Source organism: Belonocnema kinseyi, chromosome 2, assembly GCF_010883055.1.
Source record: "Belonocnema kinseyi isolate 2016_QV_RU_SX_M_011 chromosome 2, B_treatae_v1, whole genome shotgun sequence".
NCBI classification, from domain to species: Eukaryota; Metazoa; Arthropoda; class Insecta; order Hymenoptera; family Cynipidae; genus Belonocnema; species Belonocnema kinseyi.
Genome location: NC_046658.1, coordinates 11,594,089 through 11,610,535, shown reverse-complemented (window position 1 = coordinate 11,610,535; position 16,447 = coordinate 11,594,089). Strand labels below are relative to the sequence as shown.

The following is a 16,447-nucleotide window of genomic DNA, read 5'->3' as shown; positions in this document are numbered from 1 at the left end:
ATTCCACAGTTGAAATACTCCGCGTATTGGAGCCTGAAGAAGAGAAAACTTTAAAGTATAAAAACTCGGTACGAATCAGTATTCCTAAAAATTTTGATTATTTAATCTTTTTTAATTCTTATTGCAATTTGAAAACACCAATTTTGAAACTATTAATTTGAAAGAAGGCACTTTGAATAAGTGCTTTTCAGTTAAAAATTGCTTGCTTCTAAATTACCAGTGTTTTTAAATATCTAGTGAAAAATATATTTGAAAAGTTAAATGTCTGTATATCCTTATTACAAAGTTAATACCAACTTTATTTTAAAACGCCGATTTATACTTAAGACAATTTTGAAACCAATATTCAGAGATCTTTGGAGAAGATGTTTATTCATTCGCTTCGCTGGAGTGTACGCAGAGAAAATTTAATTATAATTTTAGTTTAAAATAATAATAGTTAATAAAGTCTATTCTAGCTATTACTATATATTTTTAAAATAAACAATACTTTTTGCTTTAAATTATCAGTTTTAATTAGAAGCAGATTAGAATCATTAAAATACATCCGAGAATAAATAATCTAATAAATTTTAATAAATTGTTTATGCTTCTTCTGTTTTACCGACTTATAGAATATTCTGAATTCTAAAAAATTAAGAAAACTCTAATTCATGATTGATATCAAACTTTTACTTCGAAAACTTTAGACTATTATTTATGACAATCACACTTTTCAGCAATAGCCATTTTCTATTTTTTTTTAAATCTGGTATTTTTTCAAAGTGCCCTCTCTAATTAAAACTTTCAAAATGGGTATTTTTAAATTGCAATTTAACAAAAATTTTAAAATTCATTTATCAATCACTTTAAGAATACTAAGAATTTTGTAAGAAAGGGCGTATCAGGATAAGCATGTATAAGCTACCCCCGGGCGAATCTGTTCGAAATTTTGACACTGAGTTGGTACTAACGTGTGGCTCAATTCCCCGGAAAATTATATCTCAAAACGGCTGGACCGCTTTCAATGGAGAAAAAATATGTTATGTGTCTCAATGGACAATTGTTTCGAAAAAATTATCTGTCATTTTAGACAAAAACAAAAGGTCAAAAAATATTTGCAAATTTTGTTGAACTTTTTTTAAATCGATAATTGTAAAGTCAAAGTCACCGTTTTTTTGTCTAAAATAACCTTGAATTATGTGGAAAAATATGTGAAAGTTTGAGATCCATTGGAGAGGCTGCCCATGGTTAAAAAATTTAAAATATCCAGCGTACCACGTTAAATGCACGTCCGCGGATGAATAATGAGGAGTCTGCCAACTTTAGCTGGTATAAGACTTGAAACAATTTGCAAATGCTCGAAACTCAGATTAGATTCGTTACCTTTCTTTTTATACTCTGATTTTCTGTTAGCACGTATAGCCTTGACCAGTCCCGAAATAGCCAGGTAGTCCTTGAGCCTCAACTTGCCTGCCAACGAGCGCTTGCTACAGCATGAAGAGGCGTGAGGAGTTGCGGAGTCGACCTTCGTTCTCTCTGCTCGCTCCTTTGGTTACATATTTTGAGCATTGTCTTTCTGATCTTGGCATGCTGTGGACAATTCTCACCTTCGCTTGTTTCGTCAAATGTCTCGCGTTCTCGCAGCTAAGAAAGAAACTCCTCATCATGCAGGGTAAGATTTCGGTACAGGAATTGTAGTTGAGATTAGAGAAGCTTCAGTCATTAGTTTTATCATTTAAAGATCTTCTTCAAATCTTCTCTTGTTTTTCCTTGTTTAGATTTGAGAAACGCAAGTCATTTGTTTTCTCATTGATTTTGTTCCCCCGCCCCGTTTCGTTTCTAACATCTTAGCAAAGAAAAGTATAAAAGTTTGATATGTATTTGAGAAAAAACGATATGTTCGGAAATAAAAGTTTTACTTCTAGTTTGGCATTGGCTGGTTCAAAAATACAAAATCTAAAGACAGCGACAAAGCCTTAAATATAAAGCAAAATTATTCATATAGTGTCCGTAAACACTGAAAACCTGTAAATTATAAAAAGAAAAATAAAGCAACCAAAAACTGATATTCTCTTTAGAGGCCACACACGCCGGAAATTTTATTCAAAAAATTTTTTCACGTCTCGTGAAAATTAGATTCTTCGTGTTTATGAAATTCACGAACCGAGTTCGGACGGTTCCCTTTCGACAATCGACATTTCGCTCAACCAGTTGCGCATGTGTGCGTCATGTATGCGTGAGGATGGATACACATGGGGCGGTGTGAGTACGAACATAGATACCTGAAATGGGCCGCAAAGGCGCCACTATACTAATAATTGTATTTTCTATGGAAGTGTTTACTTTCAGTTTCTCTCTGGCAAAATCGAATATATTTCCATTAAAGTTTTATAAAGAGTGTTGGTCCTGGACCACCCTAAACTAATACAGTAAAAAGATAATCAAAATTTAATAATCTGGCTGCTGCACAGATGTTTAAAAGAAAAACTGAGTTCTATCAAAGAAGTGATTGAATGAGATTTTGTAGGCCTTCTTAAAAGAAACTATTTTCTTTATAAACTTCCTTTTGTATCTCGCCTTGTTTAGTTGCAGGTTTTGAATTTCCGACTTTTGCATAGTATTTTGGATCTTTAAGATAAGAGCCGTGAGTGCTAAAAAATTTGTAAGGCGACCTTACAGGTCTTTGTAGAAGCACTAATTGCTTTGCTAGACTTTTTTTATATTTTAAGCCGTTTGTCTGTAAATTTGAATTTTTGATTTTTCAGAAGCATTTTCGATGTTTAAAAAGAATCCCGTAATTCTATCAGAAAAAAGTTAAAGACGATTTTGTAGGTCTTCTTAAAAGAAACAGATTGGTATTTGGACTTCTGTGTATTTTGCATAGTTTGGCAGGAAAACTGAATTTTTTATTTTGAATAACATTCCTCACGATTAAATAACATTTATGCATTTTATCAAAAAATGGCCTAAAAAAATTTTCAATCTTTTTCGGATGAAAATTTTTTCTTCCTGATATTTTGTTCGCATCTCGCATATTTTGGCTGAAAAACTGAAGTTTAAATTAAAAAAAAAAATCATTTTATATAAAACTAATATCTTCTCATTAGGATAAGAATGTAAAAATGATACATGCAATCCTAAATTACTACCCAAGAAAAATTCATGATGAAGCGGTGGACAGCCGTAAGGAGTGCCAAACAGGCAACAACGCAGGGCGCTGAATCTCAGCGTAATACAGGTGTTATGGACCGATGAGTCCAAATTTGAATTTTTCGGTAGCAAACGGAGAATGTACTGCCACAGAAAATCTAATGAACGGCACCCACCTCAATGTGTAAAGCCAAAAGTTAAGTTTGGCGTTGGTAGTGTGATGGTATGGGATTGTTTTTGCTACGCTGGTGTCGGCACCTTGGTAAAAATCGACGGAAATATGCGGAAAGACTATCACTGGATACTTCAGCGAAGCGCTATTCCATCTGGCATCAATTTGATAGGAGAGGGGTTTTTATTTCAGCAAGATAACGACCCTAAACATACAACCAAATGTTGTACGAACTATTTAAGATCGAAAGAAGCTGCACGCACTCTTAAATTCATGGAATGGCCACCACAATCGCCGGATGCAAATCCCATCGAACTGTTGTGGGATGAGCTGGACAGAGAAGTACGGAAACTGCATCCAACCAGCGAATCTCACTTGTGGCAATGTCTTCAGCAGGCTTGGCAACGATTGCGATCAGAAAGACTTCAGAAACTGTTGGAAAGAATGCCCAGAATTTGTAAGGCAATCATCAAATCGAAAGGCCAACATATTGATGAAAAACGGCTGGATTGATTTTCTCAATTTTTTTCCAGAAAAAAACTCAAGAATATCATAAGTGAAAGTTTAGTACTTATTAATAAAATGTTATTCTAAAGAAATACGTTGTATGAAAGTGTCTGGTGACGATAATTAAAGCGATAAATCAAAAAAAAAAAAAGATTTTTCTATGTGAGTCCAAACTTTTGCAGGGCAGTGTATTAACAAAGTCCCGAGGGAAGACTTAAGGGGGATCGGAGATTAGCTTTTTTTTAGAATGGACAAATGACGTGCTTTATTATGATACAAACTATTTAGTCCGAGCATCCAAGCGACACCGGATAAAAGAGCTATATTAGCTAGTGCTTACTATCAAAAGTACCTTACAAGTCAGGGACAGACGGGCTAAAATAAAAAAAAATTGAACGTTATATAAATATTAGCTCTCATGCAGTCTTATGTATAATAAAAAATAAACCTAGAGTAAGCACTTACTTCTTACAAAGAGCAACTTGCTTCTTATCATGCACTTTGTGGCACTTTCCAATATCTTGATTAGCACAATAGCCGAACTTTTGGAAGAAAAGACACGGCTGGTTGTTCTTGCGCATTTTGTTCCTTAAGATCTGTATACTTCTCTGCTTGACCTTATTGCTGTTTAAAATAATATAAAAGTATTATTAACTATATTCTAACAGTTTTTCATGCAATTACTTCTAAACAATGAAACCTTATTATTTAAAACTAATCTTCGAAATGGCAGACCAGTATGTTGATGACGCATGTGTTTTCAACAAGTAGATATTATGAAGCAATTAGATTTGCCATTGAATGATAGAAAACATGTTATTCAAAAAAATTATTCAGTGCAGAGAAAATAAAAGATTATAAAAAAATAAAATAAAAAATAAAATAATATAGTGGTCAGGATTTGGGCCTATGAAGTAGGAAAGTTGAAGGATAGACAAAGGGAAGTGAATGGAAAGGAAAATGGCAAGGCTGAAGGAAAGAAATGCAAAAACAGAGATGTGAAAGCAGCGTTTTGGAATATATGAGGGTTAAAAAACAAGAACAACTGGTGACATGGTGTTTTTCCGGTCTCCCCCTTGAAAATATAGTTAGGCTTATTCTTTGCCAATCCCAGTGTCCACTTTACATAACTCTCCTGTATCCTAATTACGTCCTCGCTTACCTTTCACCCCCACACCTCCACTCCATAAAATAAGACAATCATGTTCTGACTTCTCCTACCATAACTCCTTCTAAGATTTAGGCCGTTAGCTTACTTTCCATATCCGCGATTAAAATAGCAAAAACACCGCCTTCCACAACCTCCCCCTATCTATCGAAGGGAATGCTCCTTTTATATCTACAAAAAACGCGTAAGTGCTGCAAGTTGTAAATATTATCGATAGTGCTTCGTTCCTCCCTAATGCCCGCATGAGTCTCCGGCAATATTCCTTGCCCCTCGACATCCTTCCGCATCCTATCCACCAACACCATCGCGTATACTTTATACGATGTATTTATTAGCGTCATGCCACTATAATTTTCCCTTTTTTATACAGAGTTGCGATCAACCCCTTTCTCCATCCTCTTTTCGGAATCCACCCCCTCCATACTCTTTTCACTAACCCCTTCAGCCTCTCCTTTAGTGCCTCTTGTGTGCCAAACAGCCACGCTCTTTCGATTTCGATTCTTTCGACTTTCTGTACTTCCTTTTCATCTTTTTTCATTCTCTATCCCACCACGGTTTCACCATTCCTATATTCTTCTTTCTACATACCTTCTTTTAAACAAACTCTTTAACTTCCTCTTTCACATCCTCCCATGTCTCTGCCACCGATTCCCCCTCAAAGAATACCGTTCCCAACTGCTCCAAATACTTCTCTATCGCCTCACTCGTTTATATCACCCTCTCCCCTAACGACCCTTCTTCCCCATCCTGCCTTCCGTCACCCTTCCCTTTTATCCACAAATTTAATGGCTTCCGCCCTTTCTTTAATATTTTCCATCCCTTCCTAATTGTACACAGTCACAAATTTATACGTTATCTCTCCTACATTTGCTGCCCTCATTTGCAAGTCTTCCCCCTCTCCGTGAACTTTTTCTTCTAATTCATCCCTAACCCTGTTATGATTCTCCCACTAACTATTTCTTTGCTCTTTACTCTGACCTCCTCCTGAAGCCTCCTTCTATACTGTCTTGGCAACTTTGGCTCTACTTTATCCCATTCCTTCCTCTCTACCCACGTTTCTACCAGTCCTGCAACATCAAATTCCTGGATATACCTCGACAGAACCTCATCTTTCTGCTTTAACCCTGCTAAATTCCAGTACAACACCTTTAAATTTCCACCACCCTGCTTCACCCCCACCCCACAATTCCCATGAAACAAATTCTCCTGCACTTTCTTCGACACCTCTTTCTCCTCGTCCCATACCCACATTTTTTCATCCGCTTCTATTTTCCGATACCCTGCCTTTGCCACCCTCCCTTCACTCCTCTCTGCCCTAGCCCAGTCGTTCGGCATTCTCTGCCAAAGCTTCTTTCTTCTTTCTCCCATCCAGCCTAACTTTTCCTACCTTGCCTTTAAGCCACCCTACTATCTGTAGCAGCGCTTTGACTCCTTTTTTTCTTCCCCGTTCTTTAGCTTGAATCCTCTTGTCAAAATATTATTCCTCCTATCTGACTTCTCTTTTCTCTTCATTCTCAACTCCATTGACCTTATTCTCTCCCTATCCGCTCTTTCCTCCTTTTCATTCATACACTCTCTCACTTTCTCTTCCATCATATTCTCTATCCTCTCCCAAATACCTTTCTTCTCGCCCTCCCCCCTGTCACCTACTTCAATTTTCGACCTACTCTCAATCTCTTCATCCATCTGCTTCATTTTAGCTTCTTTTTCCTTCCTTAGCGACATTGCCTCCCTGTCTAATCCTTTTACTTTTTCCCTCAGCTCTTTTACCCCGTTTTCCCATTTCTAATCTCTTACCCTCAGGTCCTTCCTTATATTTCATATCTGCTCCATAGCCATCCTTACTTTTTCCATCAACTCCCTGATCTAGCTTATCGACACCCCAAAAGCCTCCTCCGACTGCCCATGCATTTTTAGAGGGGTTAACCTGCGTGGCCTCGCAGTTTTTTTAAACGTACTTCGTTCCGCTTTTTCCCTGCTTCTCGGTATGCCACTCGACACCGGGCCACACACAGTTGGCCGTCGTGGTGTGATAAAAACTTCCTCTCCGTCGAATTTACTGCCAGCACCTCCAATACTCTCGCTGACCACCTCCCGCTCTTCTGTCGGTAACTAGGCCCTCTCCATGCAAAAAGTACCTTGTGCACCCGACAGATGTTTCTCAAGACTGCTACCGCGCACAGCCAGAAATTTTCCCTTTATTTGCTTTATCCTACCCCTCACAGCCCACAACTACTCTGGAATTTAATTTTTAACTCCCCAATTCACCCCTCATAATCCTACTCACGTCCTAGGCTTCCGCCCTCACACTCCACTTATAACTTGCCCAAAAACTACGTAAAATCTTCTCACCACCTGTCACCGCACACGTTCTCACTACCGCTTTTCTGCATACTTATTAGCCCGTGTGCCCGCTGCCAAAATCGCAATGATTTCTAATTCATGCCCTTTTGAGTATCGGTAATTAAATGTGGGCTCGTCATCAAAGACGTAAAATAAGACCTTGCCTGCGGTACTAGCGGTGTAAAAGTTCATTTTTTATTGTTATAAAAAATGGTGTCTTGCAATGATAGTCTAACGAATGCCGAGACTACTAAACGATATTTCATGAAAAAAAGTCATCGGAAACTAATCAGCATGAGTCTAGTGTGGGACACAAGGGTTGGCACGCACCTCTAAATGTGTTCCGGAATATTTAATTTTTGAACTATAGTCTAATATATGCCATTTTGCAATTTAACAATTTTTGGCATAACATGCACAAAAAAATCAACGGCATGAGTTTATCGCGGGTCTAATGAACGGTACACTTGGATACAAAACTATTACGCATACCATTTTCATTTATCATGGTTATATATAGCTGAAAATATTAAATAGTTTGCTGTTAAGTACCCGGCCAACTTCGTTGTTATGAAGCTTAAGAAGGACTTAGATAAGATTCGTGAGGCAGTTTTTCTGTGTCGCGTAAATCTTACAAATACATTTTTTTAATATAACAAAAGCTGCATTATGTTCGCTGGATTCGAAGCAGTTCAAGCTTACCAAAGCATCTATGACTTGTTTATCTTTTTGAAAAACTTTTCATGTGCGCTGTTTTCCTAGTTTAAAAAAGGCTGGATAGAAATCACACCCAGTTAGAGCGTGAAAAGCAGGTAAAGCAGAATGCAGATCAGCTCCAAGGACTTCAAAAATTTTCCGGACATTCACATACTTAGGTTAATTTTCTTTGCCAAACAGTAGATAAACTTTAACATCCGACACGAAATGAGCCAAATTTTCAAGTGCGATAACCAGTATGTCGGTACCAGAGCATTGCAAAATTACAGTGCACGGTGTTATTTTGTTCAAAATAAAAAATCATTTTGTTATCAACCTCGTCAAGCCCCTGGCATTCAAATTCTCTCACAATCCGCCAGTATACTGTCTCATTATGAACTGTATAGAGATCGTCCTCAGTTTTCCTCACCACAGGGAAAGGGTTTGAAGGCCAGAGTGAGGCTCGGAGGCACAAGTTGGGTAGGTCAGACTGAGGAAAACCGAGGACGATCCCCTGAAAAACGGCACCACGCTGGGCTCTCGCACTTTCTTTCCTACATAAAAAAATGACTTCAAATATCGCAATTTGTACGAAGACAACAAGAAGCACATACTTCCTTCAAATTGTAAATTACTACAGTTATTTCAACTAACTACCTCCAATTTAAATCACTTCATTATCTTCATTAGGACTGAAGAGTGCGGTCGCATATTTATTCACAAAAAACGAACAATTATTTACATTTTGCAAATTTTTCGACGGCAATCTGTTCGGAAATGTTTAATGTACCACAATGAATTTTGTCAGATTTTTCCAATTATTTTTTTAATAAAAAACTATGCTTCAAAGTTGACTGTTTTTAAAAGCTATCAAATTTCCTTACTTTTTTTCATCAGATTTTCAAATCTGTAAGCTACAAATAATTTTTTGGAATATTACTTTTCGGCTCATTAACGTACAACATTTGCGACTTTAAAATGATACCTCTTTCATTAACCTACCATTTTTTCTTCACATACTTATTAAACATCAAAGCCAGAGGACTCGAATTTTCTCGCCAATAGTAACTATACCAATAGATGGTTCATGATCTAAAAAACAAACTATGCTAATACCATTTCTTAGCTCGTCCACTGATAAATCTTCACAAAAATAGTTGAGTACGTATATGGCCGTCAGCCTGAATATTTCGTGTGTGTAGTGGCTATTAGCCTTTAGCCAAAACCATTCTCATACGCATAATTTATTAAATATAATTTATTACATAATGATTCATCTTCTGATCGTATGTTAAGTGGCGTCAGTTTATCTGATGGTATGCATAATATTATTGTTGTTCATTCGCTGCTTGATTCACGAAATCGAACACAGCTGATATTCAATGTTTGTCCCAACGAATTTTCATGCCCGTCGGAAAAACTGCATAATTATATGTAAAATGAACAAAAATATCAATGGCATGCATCAGACTCTCATTGCAAAATAACCTAAAAATTTGCTCACTTCAAATTGATGTTTCAAGGACATGTCCGAATAATCTCATGCCATTTTGAAAACCAGTAATTTGCAATATGAAAATCAACCATTTTTGGAGTGCATGCCAACCCTTGTGTCCCACGCTAGACTTATGCTGAACAGTTTCCGAAGACTTTTTTTCAAGAAATATCGTTTAGTACAACCGGGACAGAAAACATGTTCACAACAAGATGTTTAATAAGACTTATATCGACAAGCTAAGGGTCCTGAAGAACATCAATTATCCGTCCTCACAGAGTCCGCTGCAGAGGTGCCCAAAAGAATTACGTAGTGCTAGTGATAGTGGAAGAAGTGCGGTGCAAAAGAGCAGAAAACTTATTGTGTCGCCCTGAAATACTCCTCTCTGTTAGGTGAGCTGTTCGTCGTCACACGATTGTTTGCAGATGAGATAGTAAATCTAGCTCTACAAAGGAGCAATAATCTCTATGCACCTCACTATTTGTGGGTGAACCTTCAAGCTTTCCAACAAACAGATCATAAGCCTATGAGAAACTGAACCGAATTCTTTCCGTTAGTCAATCCAGGCCATCAACAGGGTGTGCTGATGGGCTGCTGCATCTTTGCAGACGTACCTATCAATTAGGAGATTCTCTTGACAGCCTGCTTCACCTTTTTCGAGCCACTTTGTTTGTACATCTTTCTCCAGGCTCGTTAAATTCTTGAAGCAATCCTGTTATTTAGGACAGCTGCAAAAGCCTTATACAGCGTGTTCAAACAAGTTATAAGCCTAGAATTCTCTGGGATCTCAGGGTCAGATGTTATGGGGTTGTCGCAAAACTCCATGAAGAGGATGATATTAGTATTTTCTTTTAATTACAGTGTTATCGGGATCTTGTATACCTCTATCCAGAAATCTCTGCCTTGTCGCACTTGGGTAGATTTTTCATTCTCCCTGGCCCATCCCCCTCCTTCTATATTCTCCTCCATGGGTCAGATAACACCCGAATTTTTCCGCAATGTGCAGCTTTATTGTCAGCAGCTTTTACTTGTGCAATATATGATGGTAGATCCAGAGTTCTTGGGCGAAATTTTGGACCCTTTCCATAAACGGGTTGAAAGATGTTGTGTAGTCAATCACACATTGAACATGGGATCAGTCTGTGTTTTCCATCCGATTTTCTTCTTCAAAGCTCTCGCCGCACCATAAACTGAGCAATTGATGGTCCAGAGGTTGAACTCTTATAAAATATTCTCACCAAGGGAGGCATCCATTTCAGCCACTTCTTGGGTTTATAAGAAACCTAGATGTTAATGTTCCTTCTTGACCTGAAATCGCGATCATCTTTGAGGAGGTACCTGCTTAGCGCGGTTGGTCTCAATGTCACTTCCTCCTCCTCGTCTATGGCTTATTCATATAGTGTTTGGGGAAGCGCACTGCGTGCATTTCTAGTTTTTGAGAGGTTGGCAGCTTGATTTCGCAAAGACTGATGCGAAAAGTGCTGAAGCTCTGGATAACTCATGCTTGAGTCGATTCGTCCACTTAATGTGACTCTTTTTCCGCTTTGTCATTGTACATCCATATATATTGCCAATACATTGTCGGATGCTCTGGCCGTTCGATCGTTTTAAACCACATCTAAAACTTTTTGGTGGTTTGGTGGTCTCGTTTTTCCAAAAAGCAGCTAAGGAAAGGGTTTGTCTATCCCTATAGAGCATCACATACAAGGAACAGTGGTTACGCCTCCAATCAGGAGTTATTACTTCGGAAGCATACCTGAAAAATTGTCTACAACTCACAGTGGGGCAATTTGGCAAGAACAGCGTCAAAAATCGGTAACCATCTCAAATTAAATCTAAAAATAATGAAACTTGCTACGCCGAAGGTTTAAGTGTCGCTGGATATGAATCAGCTGTCGTAGTTTTGTAATTCAAAATGGCAGTAACAGTAAAAGTGACGTGGTAACGTTTCAGCTATCCATGTCGCTTTTACTGCTACCGCTGCTGTTAGTACTTCTCTACTTTAAATCAGGAAACTTTGAAGCCTCAAAGCGAGTTCTAAAAAGAATTTTATTTTTATAAAAAAATAGGCATAAATTTATTTGCCTACGGAAACGATTTGAGTAAACAAGCCCGTTAAAATTTCTCAAATGTGATTTTTTGGGCCACCCTAATGTATATCTTAGGAGAACAGTCTTTGAATATTACTTTACTCACCTGATATTTCCTTTCAGATTTTGTTTTACTAGAGGGATAGACTTTCTTCTAATTAATGTTGTTTTACTTCTATTCACTGTAATGCCCGAGTGATTCATGTGAGTTTGGCATTTTCTTGTGCCATTTAATCTAAGAAGTACTTTTCCATCAGAAGTTATGGAAAATTGTTCATGACCTTCACGTGAAATAATTCGTTTCCCTAAAATAATTAAGTTTAATTGAACTGAAAAAGTCAAGATTTAATAAGTATAATAAAATCATACGATTATATAAGAATAGGATAAACACTTTTTGTAAGATTGGTGCTGGTTCTACGAACTAATTGATTCTTTGAAGATTTATATGAAATGCCACCAATCGACACTAATTTCATTGAATTTCTCCTGGAAAAATTTGAAAACATTAAACAGAACGGATTTTTCAAGGCTATGAGTTAAAATTAAACAGTATCGCGCTGGTAACATACTCACAGTTTTTCTGTTCTAGTAAACCCAGAGCTTTTCGTTTTTCTTTTTTGAACTACCATTTTATCGAACTTGTATTGACTTACTTTATTTTTACATTTCACGAATTGCAACAGATTATCTAACTGACAAGAACCACTTTTAGTAGATAAAAAGGCACTGTCTTTGACGTTAGCGATTTTTAATCCTGTGCCAGAAATTCTTTTGACTTTATTTGAAGTAGCAATCGACGTACTAGACGCACCTTTCGAATATCGCTTTAACCGTATAACGTTCGTACATGGCAATGGTATGACATTCGAAGGTTGACTTTTTTTTTGGATTACACTTTTTACATTCAATTCTGAACAAACGGTATAACTGATATGTTCGGCAACTATTTTCTTCTCTGATGGAGTATTTTTCTCAATTTCTGCAAAAGAAAATTTTTCTAGTAACTTCGGATTAACGTATACTGAATTCTGTATTTTTCCTTTCAAAGTATTTGTTTGAGAACTTCCAGTACTAGAAATACTCTTGTTTTCTTCTTTTTGTAGATGATGTATAACATCCATATTTTTCACAATCTTTGGATTCAGGTAAATCGATTTTTTAGTGCTAACGTTTGAATTCAGGTGGGTTGATGTCTTTGAGTTTAATTTGGCATTCACATGCATGGATACATTGGCATGTATGTTTGGATTAATATGTATTACGTGTTTTATACGTCCATAATTAGGATTGACATATATAACTTTCGGTGACTCTGCAAACTCGGAGTTTGTACAATTAGTTGTTAGAGTCAACTGCATTTTCTCAAACACACTGCTAGAATTTTCTGCTGCTATGGTATTTGAACATTTATCATTATCAAGTGTCTTTAAATACTGCTGCGTTCGTAAAAAATTTTCACCTGCCATCTTGTATAGCTTATTTGAGCATATAATTATAAATTTTAGGCACTGCAAAGAAAATAAGAATAACGTCCAAAAATGAAAATAAAAATAACTTTATGAGTAAAAAATTTCTAATCTATGTTGTTCAATATATTATTCTACAGGAGACAACGCGTCCGGCACAAATCGGCAGTTTCCCTCTATCCACAGCCGCCCGTGGATAGCACCCATCGATATAGTTTGCCAAGAGCCACTTGGAGCGCTGTAGGCAACTCTCAGTAGGCCCCTCGAGGCGCACTGAGATAAGTTAACTCGGACAATATCTATATATAGTTCTTTAATATTATGTAGTACTTATTTTTACTTTTGTGGTCTGCAATTTCTATGGATTTTTTAGACTTCGTCTAATCAAACTCTCGTATGTATTTTCCAATTTCTTAATTGTTCTATATTCGAACATTTTTATAAAAGTATAATTATAATTCAAACCGGTAGGAAAACTGTTCTTTTAGTTTTTAAATGTTAGGAAGGCCGTTCTAAACCAGATTACGTATCGCATTGACAAAAAAAATTAGACGAACAGAATTTAACTGACGAATTTATTAAAATACAACGTTCCATAAAATATATGTTAAAATGAACTGTAAACTATGATAATTGATACAGCTTATTTAAAATATGTTTGAACGTTATACGGTATAATATTTAAAAGACAAATTATCTACACTAAATATACCTAAGGGCATATGACAAAGCCACCGAACGCGTCCTCAGGTTGCGGATAGAAGGTCCCTGCACCAAGGGTTTCTGCTGAATATGGTTACAAAAATAAATAGGCAGTCGCAGACAATTTTCCAGGGGTGGTCCCGAAGGAATTAATTCCCAAGCGGAGGTGTAAAAACCGTGCCGAAAGCTGAATAGCACCTGGGTGAGGTGTCTAAAACTGTGATTCTGGGATACCGGGCGACTTCTCAGAGTACGCAGCCTTATCCTTGCATGCGGGGCTCTACAAGGATGGACGAACCCCTTTCCTTAGCTTATCGTGGGAACAACAATGACAACACCAAACATAGTTATAGTAAGTGCGGTTCAAACCAACAGAACGCGCAGGGCTCCCGACAATGGGTCGGCCAACAATTAGAGCTAGTGGACTCAATGAAAATAGATTCAATGCAATGGATCGGCGGAATCTCGGGACCTTTAGGTGGATGGAGCGAATAAATCACGACTTGATAGATTGCTACGATGCGAGTGTGACCCCTGAACAATGTTACATGGCACGGCTGCATGCTCTGTGGTGCGAAAAACACCCGAAGCTATCGCACTTTTCGCAGCAACGTCTGCGAAAACATGCCAAGCTACTCCGAAAAAGGAGCTATGTAAGCGGAACGCCTACTCTACCACAGCTAGAACAAGCCGGCAACAGAGAAAGAGAGGCGAAACTAAGACCAAACACGGGCAGGCATCAATAGAGGAAGAGCGATGCTTTATGACCCAGTAAAACATCAACATCAAGGATTCTCTCAAGCCTAAAGATCTGGCTGAAATGGATGACGAGCTTCGTGGACATTTTTCCGAAGAATCCGACCTCTGGGCTATCAAGTATTGTGTGTATAATACAGCGAGAGCTTTGGCCGATGCGAATCGTAAAACAAAACCAACGGTTGGTCATAAGACCAAAAGACGAATGCATCAACTTGCCATAAAGATAGCCTGGACAAGACAGTACGCGTCCCGCATTCAGCGTGTGATTGACTACATCAAATCTGGCAGGAATTTTACCGCCAAGGTTCGAAAGTTCGCGCGCGAACTCCGGACCCGTTATCACACACTTAACAAGTCTAAGTGGCTGACCATCAGGCAGAATATTGTTGCGAGAATACGGATACTATCTGACGCTAAGAGAAGTCTAGAGCGGAGGGAGAGGTGGGTCAGAGAAAATCAACAGTTTCTCTCTGACCCATCTCGAATCTTCCAAGACCCTCCAATTACTGTCAACCACCCGCCCAAACCAGAGGACGTCGAAGTATTTTGGAGAAAAGTCTACGAAGTGCAGCATAGACTGCACGAAGACTCAGAAAATATAAATGGCTTCAAGGAGCTGCGTGATGCCTTCATAACACCTGATCAAGAATGCCCACTACCGAGGAGGTGAAAAAAGTATTAAGAGGGTTGAAGAACTATACCGCACCGGGATCCGATTGTATCAAAACCTTCCGGTTGAAGAAGTTTCCTTCAACCCATCAGCATTTGGCCCGTATTTTCACCTCATATTTGAAGTCGGAAGAGCCGATTCCGGAGTGGTTGGTGGAAGAGCGCACAATACTCCTGCCGAAAATAGGCAACTTAGCTGACCCGAAGAATTAGAGGCCAGTCACTTGTCTCAACACACTGTATAAGATATAGGATTGTTCTGGCAATTGAACCTGTGTGACAAGAAATGTATGAACAACGAGGCTCAAAGAAAGGCGTAGCGGGAGGTCGGGAAAACCTGCTCATCAATAGATGTGTCGTAAAGATGCAGCGTTCTACCAGCGTGACCTATCGATGGCCTGGATTGATTATCGAAAAGCTTTCGATTCGACCTCCCATACACTTATCATCTGTCTTTTGGAAAGCTTAAAGGTTCATCCCCAAATCATTAGGTGCATAGAGAGATTGATGCTGCTTTGAAAAACCAGATTTACTATCTTATCTGGAAAAAATCGTGTGACATCTAACAAGGTCACATTTCAGAGAGGTGTCTTTCAGGGCTACACCATGAGCCCACACCTCTTTTGTCTTACATTATTCCCACTATCTCTAGCACTTCGCCATTCCGACGGGTACTTGTGCGGCAAACCTGCAGATCGAAAGTACAAGGCCACAAAGTACCTGCAACGAACATGCTTGCCGTCCAGGTAATACTCTATTCATTTGGAGTAGTTCCATGGACGAAGAAAGAGCTCAGATCCCTTGATATCGGGACAAGAAAGGTTATACACATGAACAAAAGCATGCATCTTAAGTCTTCCGTTCCGCGACTGTACATGGCACCCCGTCAAGGTGTTCGCGCAATACTGAGTCTTGAATGTCTTCACAACAGGATTATTCTGGGTACAGCACATAGAGACGCAAATGGAAGTGACCCTCATCTTAAAATGGTCAAGAATCACGAAGAAGTGGGCAAAGGAGCGTTTCTGTACACAGTAGCGGAGGAGGCTGCTAAAATACTTGGACTTAACTTCAGTATTAGGGGTGAGCAAAATGCATCAAATCTTATCTATCTCGAGTACTTCCTTAAATCGCCCGGATTTAAGTCTGGTACGGAGGGTTTCATTTTTGCATGCCAAGACGGTGTCATTTCCACCTTAACATACCGTCGCCACGTTTTGAGCCAAGACATTCCCGATGATAGCT

The 16,447-nt window shown here is 38.4% G+C and overlaps 1 protein-coding gene across 3 annotated transcripts in view; it reads right to left on the bottom strand.

Moving 5' to 3' along the window:
- The window catches only part of LOC117167033 (zinc finger CCCH domain-containing protein 7), a 70,911-nt gene that overhangs the window by 33,246 nt on the left and 21,218 nt on the right, over positions 1 to 16,447 (bottom strand). For 2 of the 3 annotated variants that reach the window (XM_033351593.1, XM_033351591.1), the window contains exons 2-5: positions 12,180 to 13,114; positions 11,998 to 12,092; positions 11,710 to 11,908; positions 4,277 to 4,435 (exon numbers count right to left, since the gene is read on the bottom strand). In XM_033351593.1, coding sequence (XP_033207484.1) covers positions 4,277 to 4,435; positions 11,710 to 11,908; positions 11,998 to 12,092; positions 12,180 to 13,072 — 1,346 coding nt within the window. In that variant the 5' untranslated portion in view covers positions 13,073 to 13,114. The remainder of the gene's footprint in view (positions 1 to 4,276; positions 4,436 to 11,709; positions 11,909 to 11,997; positions 12,093 to 12,179; positions 13,115 to 16,447) is intronic. The other variant, XM_033351592.1, reaches the window with a different exon arrangement.